This window comes from Silene latifolia, chromosome 11 (genome assembly GCF_048544455.1).
Source record: "Silene latifolia isolate original U9 population chromosome 11, ASM4854445v1, whole genome shotgun sequence".
Lineage (NCBI taxonomy): Eukaryota > Viridiplantae > Streptophyta > Magnoliopsida > Caryophyllales > Caryophyllaceae > Silene > Silene latifolia.
This window is the reverse complement of record NC_133536.1, coordinates 206,487,982-206,495,754: the sequence shown is the minus strand read 5'-3', so window position 1 is coordinate 206,495,754 and position 7,773 is coordinate 206,487,982. Positions and strand designations below refer to the sequence as shown.

At 39.3% G+C, this 7,773-nt stretch overlaps 1 protein-coding gene across 1 annotated transcript; it reads right to left on the bottom strand.

The window, feature by feature from the left end:
- Positions 1 to 450: 450 nt before the first annotated feature.
- LOC141612464 (protein decapping 5-like) lies at positions 451 to 7,773 on the bottom strand. Its single transcript, XM_074431244.1, has 8 exons — positions 7,477 to 7,773; positions 6,416 to 6,516; positions 5,833 to 5,904; positions 4,207 to 5,124; positions 3,968 to 4,036; positions 3,236 to 3,406; positions 1,966 to 2,076; positions 451 to 1,045 (listed from the first exon to the last, which is right to left on the bottom strand). The coding sequence occupies exons 1-8, from the start codon at positions 7,637 to 7,639 to the stop codon at positions 896 to 898; spliced, it is 1,755 nt and encodes a 584-aa protein (XP_074287345.1). The 5' UTR covers positions 7,640 to 7,773; the 3' UTR covers positions 451 to 895.

The window sequence follows — 7,773 nt, the reverse complement described above, 5'->3', positions numbered from 1 at the left end:
ACCATAAGCCATAAAACTAGTTGAATATTGTAGTTACATTAAACCATAAAATTATCACAAAACCCCGTCTTATGTGTTTCAAATGAAATTGGCAGTCTAAAACAAGAATTTGAGTTTTTTTCATAGTGCCTTGAGGACCTTTTTCTAGTGATGTTCTAAACCCAACCTATGATTAGTATGGACTACGGAGTATGCTTTAACGACTAGCATTTATTCACCACAACTAGGCTCATCTAGAGCTGGTAGAGTGGTAGATAATGTACAAGAGAGACTATGGATACTCCCTAGAAATTCACATGCTGTAGATTAGTAGTCGTAATTATTAATGTAAATAATACTCTCTACGTCTCAATCATTTGTCGCACAAAGAGCCTATTACAAGCTCACCTACTGTCATTATTAATACTCAAGTTCGTTCTCCTGTGACATACTATTCATAACAGCGACAAATGACAAGAAAGAAGAATCCAAGATGATATTCGAGTCCAGGATTGAAAGTTACATTCTCAATTTCTGACAAGATAGGAGTGTATCTATCAAGAACAACCAATGCCTAAAAAAGATTACTGTAACAAACATATGATTCGAATTAAACAGCATTTTACTAGAAACTAAGTTAAATCAAACTACTTTTGCACAGGTGAATTTCGTTATACTCCGTTCCAAATGAAGCAGAAGCCATCATCAAACTTGTGGCAAAAGCTAATCGAATCTGAGCCATTATCTACTCAAGTCACTATCTCATTACGCTAAAGACGACGCGGACACGCAGATGATGCTAATCTACTACCTGTTGCCAGACCTCAAACTATTGGTCTATTGGTCACTGTAAAAAAAAAAAAAGTAAACCCGTGGCTTATGGCAGGCCTAGCTTTTACCATGACGGAAAGAGCAGCTAGAAGGGACGATACACATTCTGTCCTCGCCCTCTTCCACCATAGCCACCATATCCATAGCCATTGTCCCTTCCATGATAGCCGCCTCGTGGCCGTCCACCTCCACGACCACCCCGAAATCCCTGGTTCCTTGAGAACTCACCAAATGTCTGAATCAATGGAAAGAAATTGTCAGCGAGAGAAACTTAGCAAAAGTGACTCAACAAACATCCAAGCTATGTTACTCCGATACACTTCACTTAACTGCCGTGTCGCGTGTCTGACACGTGTCGGTGTCCGACACTTCCGACACTTCAATTTAGACCACAAAACAGGAAAATTCACCCCCAAATAGCCGTGTCCGACACGCCGACACGTGTTGGCGTGTCTGAGTAACACGGAGATCCAACTATATCGGTTTTAGCGAAAGGAAACAAAACATTAATAATAAAGGAAAAACGGTAATGCACAATGTTGCCTAATTCGGAAAAATGATGTATCATCCGATTTGCCATGCACTCTAATACTACCTCCGTGCAAGTCAATTGTTTATAGATTTTAAACAAGAACCGTGGCAGAATAAGCTCAAAGCGATTCACGATTCACGATTCACGATTCACTGAGAATAGAGCAAATTCAGTAACTGTGAGCTAAAAGCAACTGTTGGTTTCTAGCAACAGAAAGAGAAATCAACATCCATACTCATCGTCAAATACCACGGTCATGCCTTTTCAAAAAGTATAAGAATTGCATATCTCAAATCCATATGTTCTTCGTACAAAACAAAAGGCAACTACAGACATCTCAAGTTGCAAATTCAGAAACAGCCTCAATGGGTCCTGACAACAGTTTAAATTTACATAAATAGAGGATGACTACATGCCGCAATACCCCACATCATATCATGTGTTTGTCGTAATTATTACGGAATGATTTAACTCACAAATAGTCCGCTTCACAGCAGATACTGTCATGTCAACAAGACACCAGAGACTCCACAAACTAGGGTACAATTGAAGGGATTACTAAACACCATAAATTGCACGGAGTATTAAAGATTCAGTTGGCCAACATAGCAAGACTGTATTACCTCTGTGTCTACCCTCATTCGTTCAGAGAACCGAGTCCTTCCACCACGAGATTCACGATCGAGAGCATTGCAGGACAAGGTATCGAAGAAATCATCCTTCTTATATATGGGCTGCTCACAAAGCCACGCAAAACATAGATTAAATAAAGATAATAGACAACAATAACATGCAAAATAAAATTAAGGGTAAATTGATAACTTACCTTCTATATTACACTTTTTCAAATTTTATACCTAGAATAATTGTTTTTTCAAAACTTATACCAAAAATCTCTAATTCTTTTATACTTAATACCAAATCTCGGAAATTGATCATTTTACCCTTACTATTAACCTATCACCACCTCATTCCCAACCCGTTAAGTCCCCTGTCCCAAACAAAAGCTACGTTCCACCATGGACCACCTCCTCCCCCAACAATACCATTATTGGCGCCGACATCACCGCATCACCGCAACCCTTCCCCATTCTCCATCACCATTAACATCAAACACCACCATTTTCATCCCTCTTATCACAACTCCTTCACCGCTAAAACCACGACTATATTCCATTACCACAATACCACCACTCACAATCACCACCTCCATCAACCAAAATCGCCATCGACCACCTCTCCCAACTCCCCATCTTATAAAACCAACAAAATAATTAAAAAATTAATATACCTGATGAAATTTATGAAGAGACCAAGGGTTATTAAACTTGCGATTGTTAGCAAATTTACACATCTATTAAATCGTCTTTGAATGAGAATTTGATTGTGATGTTAGGAAATGGAGTTTACGTTGTATTTTTTTCATGAAGTGGAGAGAAGTATTTGTGATATCGTCTTTAATGAAATTGGGGGAATTTGATTGTGGTGGAGGCGGAATAAGGATTGAATCCACCATTGTGAGGTAGGTCATGCGGTGGGGCGACAGGTTGTAGTAGGCAATTTGGTGATGATTGAGCGTGGGATTGGGCTGTCAAGCTCACCGTAGTAGCGGCACCGATGAAGGAAGAGGTGGTTTGTGGTGGTCTGGTGGATGTGGTGTTATTTTGTTGGGGAAAAAGGGTGCTGGGTTTATGGGGTTGGGAATGGTTGGTGATAGGTTAATATTAAGGGTAAAATGGTCAGTTTTTGAGATTTGGTATTAGGTATAAAAGAAATAGAGATTTTGGGTATAAGTTTTGAAAAAAAATATTCTACGTATAAAATTTGAAAAGGTGTATTATTAAAGATACAAGTTATCAATTTACCCTAAAATTAAAAAAACATACACTTTACCTTTTTATCAGCTGCTGGGACGTCAACGTCATCTTCATCTTGTAGATCCGGCCCATCATCAGTCTTGCTTATACTTTTACCCAGATGTCCCCACACCTCATCTTTTTTGAATCTCTCGTTCATTGCCTCAAAATCAAACTCTTCATTATAGTTGGGTACAGAACGAGAGAACTGCATAGCATAAAATTTAACCAAGTTACTATGGCCTCTGGAATCTACCAACCTTTCACTTCTTGTGAAAGCTGGAGATGTTCGCATGGAATTTGTACGGGCAAATGAATTCAGGGCCCAAAAAAAAAAAAGAAAAAAAGAAAAAAAAAATCAGGTGGGAAGAACATGCATCTCTCAAACTCTCTTATTGCTTCTTTCAAGTGCAAGTATAATCCCAAAATTTGGCACAGTGCATTTAATAATTACAACTAGGGCACAATAGCTTACAATTGCTATGATCAATACTCCTTTACATCTGTTCCACAGAAACAGGACAATTAATAGGAGCAGCATGCTTCACAGAGTATCGCTTTCCTAGCTACGTAAAGTACCAATCGAGAGAAGGGAGGGGGTCCAAGGAGGGTTTAGTGGATTTGATCCTGGGGAACCCTATGCAGATAAGCCCAGTACCCATTTGAGCTGTCCTTAGTTCCCAAAATAGTTGCGAGCATTGACGCATTATCAAGTTTGTTCAAGCAGTATAACTAACAGCAAAGAAGTTAAAAACAAGCTATGCATTACCTCGTTTCCTCTTCCTCTGCCACGTCCACCATGATTAACATACTGAGTGTGAGAAGAAACTGCATTCATCTGATGAAAATGGATGTGTCAGCACACACAACTTCAATTTTACATGATACAAAAACGAATGGAAATCTTAGCCGATCCTATCTTTACCGATATGTATATATATGAAGTTAGGATGAGACAAAAGTAACGGAAATACAAACTGGACAATATATCGAACATAAAATTATTACCTTTGGAATTATAGGTGACGGAAGAGGCAAAAGTGGTGCTTGAGTTTCTGCAGATACTTGTACTGGTGCAGCTGTCACCGGGGCTCTAACTGGGGGTTGTGGTCGTGAACCAAATGGTGGAACATGAACCACTTCGACATCCTTCTGTGCAATTTGTGAAGTATGAGAAACCGGGGGTTCAGGCTGCAAAAATTGACCTGGAGTCACAAGCGCAGGTGCACTGGATGTCCCGCCAACAGACGAGAGAGGTTCCGGCATGCTGTTGAAGGGCATTGGTGAACTAAAAACAGGCTTGGCTTGGTTAGGAATCAATGTTGGAATAGAGCTCCTATCTAAAATATTAGAGGAAGTGGATGACACCGAGGACGGGTTAGCACTCTGAGATAAAACAGGTAACTCTTGAGGAGGTGCCTTAAAAGGCATCATGTTTGAGGAGTCCAAAGATGATGATGGACCCACGGTGGTGTTGTTGATAGGCTGTACAGGTGGAGGAGGGAACCCCATAGATTGTGGAGCTGATATATTAGATGCTCCAGTTTGAAAAGATGAGTTCATATTTGGATACAAAATGGGTTGCTGTGCTAATGGTGACTGGAAAGAGGGTTGCATAGGCAAGCCTTGAGCAGGTCCAGTCAATGGCTGCTGTTGTGGCTGATTATAAGCAGAGGCGCCATAATATCCAGGCCAATACATTGGTGGTGGAAGACCACTGCTATTAGTTGCCGGTGAAGGTGATGGGTTCCAAGGAGGCAAATTCCCTCCAGGAGGATACATGGGATTGTTATTCTGATGAGTGGTTTGAGGAATTCCAGCCTGCGGAATTTGGGTACCAGAATCTGGTACAGATCCACCAATCGGAGTGGCAGTTGAAGGAGCAGTAGGGAAGCTTGAGGGTGCAGCTGGAGGAGTATAGTGAGACTGGCCAAGGATCATGCCAAAAAAAAAAATTAGTAATGCAAAGTTGAAACTCTATGCACAAACTTAAACTTGATTAGGCAGTAAAGTAATGGCAAAAAAAAAACGTCACGCCTTCCTATTCTTAGGAATTGGCTCAGGTTTCAAAATATGTAAGGGGAATTTTGAAAAATGTGGTAACACCGAAGTGTAGGAGGGAGAACAAAATTTGTAGGTATGACGAACAAGTAAATTAGAAAACTGTAAAACACAGGGTCTGAGAGCACCATAGAGCAAGCACAGCCACTACAAAAGCATATATGTAAATGAGAAATCACTGTGCTGATGCAATTTGTAGCAGAAGAAGAAGAAACAACAGTTTACAAAGAGCAGAGACTCCGGAAAGCAGTCAAAGGAATCAGGGTCTATAGGTAATAATTGATCCAAGTGAGATGCGATATTTTTGTTCATGAACACTAACCTCCTGTGTTACTCTTGGTTGAGTGACATACACCACCCACCCTCTAAACAATAGAACGAACATGAAAAATAAAAGTCCATAAACAATAACCACTAATAGACTACACTCTTTATTTCTGATCTTAGACTTAACACATCCGCTATCTAAAGCTTTGTTGTCAACTGTGACAATCTCCTTAAAGATAAAAATAGCTTTGCATTGATTACGATTTTTCTATGATTGAGCAACTACAAAAATTCAATTCGATTTACCTGAATAATTGCTGGATCATTTTGAACAGATGGGGCTTTTTGCACAGGTGGGGCAGACTTGACCTGCAAATCCTGTTGGGGAAAAAAACCAGAAAATTGAATTTTATTACGTTTTTAAACTTCTTTTAGGCCTTGTTTGGACACCAAAAAAAAGAAGGGAAGGGGAGGGGAGGGGGAAGGAGAGGGGAGGGAGAATGGAGGAGGTCATTTTCCTTTCTTGGAGAGGAAATAATTTGGTTTAGAGGAGGGAAATGGAGGGATCCATTATTCCTCCCCTCCAAATACCTCCATCTCCATTTTGCTAACCAAACAATGGATTTTTCATCCCTTCAAATCCCTCCCCTCTCTTTCCCTCCAAACCCTTCAATCCAAACACACCCATAAAGTAAAAGCCAAAAACTTCAACATTATCACTTGTCCGCTGAAAAACAAACATATCAGAGAGTATGCGCATGATAACATACCGCTCATTATGCAAGTAATTAGGAGACATAAAAGTATTAGAGATAGAAACATTTACAAAAGTGATTACCACATTCAAGAATAACACTATAACAAAACATCTAGTAACAGTTCACGTTACCTTGATGTCACTTCCTCTAAATACTATATATTCATAAACTTTGTCAATCGCAGGGACTTGTGGACCATCCTTTCTGCGGCCCTCGGTTCCAAAAGATCGAACTGAGAAAAATCGAAAAAGTCAATAAATGACTTACCACGGAAAAATTAAAGGGTCTTTCATAAGAAAAAGAGGACACGTCAATGAACAATAGTTTCGGACGACCACCCGCATACTATCATACCAGGTGGCTAACTGTTTCCCAAAATCATCGTGTGTTTTTGAAGACAGACTCATACGAGACACTTTTATGCATACAACATACCCATTTCATGTCATAAGCCTCATTTGATAGATGAATTAGGGACTTTGTCGTATACTCGTATGCATATGATGGTCTTACACAAGCACCAGGAACATCTAAGAAAATCTATCAGAAGCAGTCAATGTCAATTTAGAAGGGTGATTCAACACAAGTTCCACCCATCTCAATGGACAATCGTCTTGAACCAGCCTAGTTTTGAATTTTGATAATAAACTACAACTAACTTACACACTTCACTATTCGATACTTTAATCTAGATTCAAAACAATATATCAATCGCCTTTACTACAGTAATCAAACTAAGATTCGAAACCTACGCACTTTGTACAGAATTTACACACTTCACTATTCAATTTTTTTTCAATCTAGATTCTAAAGTATATCACTCACTTTCTTTCGCTACAATAATCAAAATCGAAACCAGAACTTCTGCTTGAATCGTTCATTTAGCAACAACTGCTCGAAACTTCGATATCCAACACAAAGAATCAAAACCTACGCACTTTATACCAGATTTTCACACTTCACTATTCAATTTTCTAATCTACAATAATCAAAATAGAAACAAGAACTCATGCTCGAATCATCTCATTTAGCATAACATAAACCCTAATTAACTTGCGCCTAATTCAATTTCATCAATTAATTAAAAAATTACTAAAAACAAGAACACAAATCATTCACAAGCAATCATAACAACTAAATCGTCAAATTAACACAAACAACAAGAAAATCAAAGCGAAGATTAAAATTATACCGTTGCGAAGACCGATGCTCGCTTCGTCAGTATCGATACTAAAAAGAACACCTTCGTAACGAATATCAGACTTAGAAGTCAAGCTAATCAAACTCCCGAGATACGAATCTGCTGCACTGCCGCCGCCGGCGTTAGTGGTAGATCTAGAAGCTTCAGTCGCCATTGATGAACAAGGATGAGTGCTGTGCTTTGTTGATAGTGTGTGTGGATTGTATTGTGGAGTTGAAGTTTTGTGAGAAAAAGGGAGACAAGGTTGAGGAGGGATAATGACACAACCTAGTTGATGGATTTAATTTT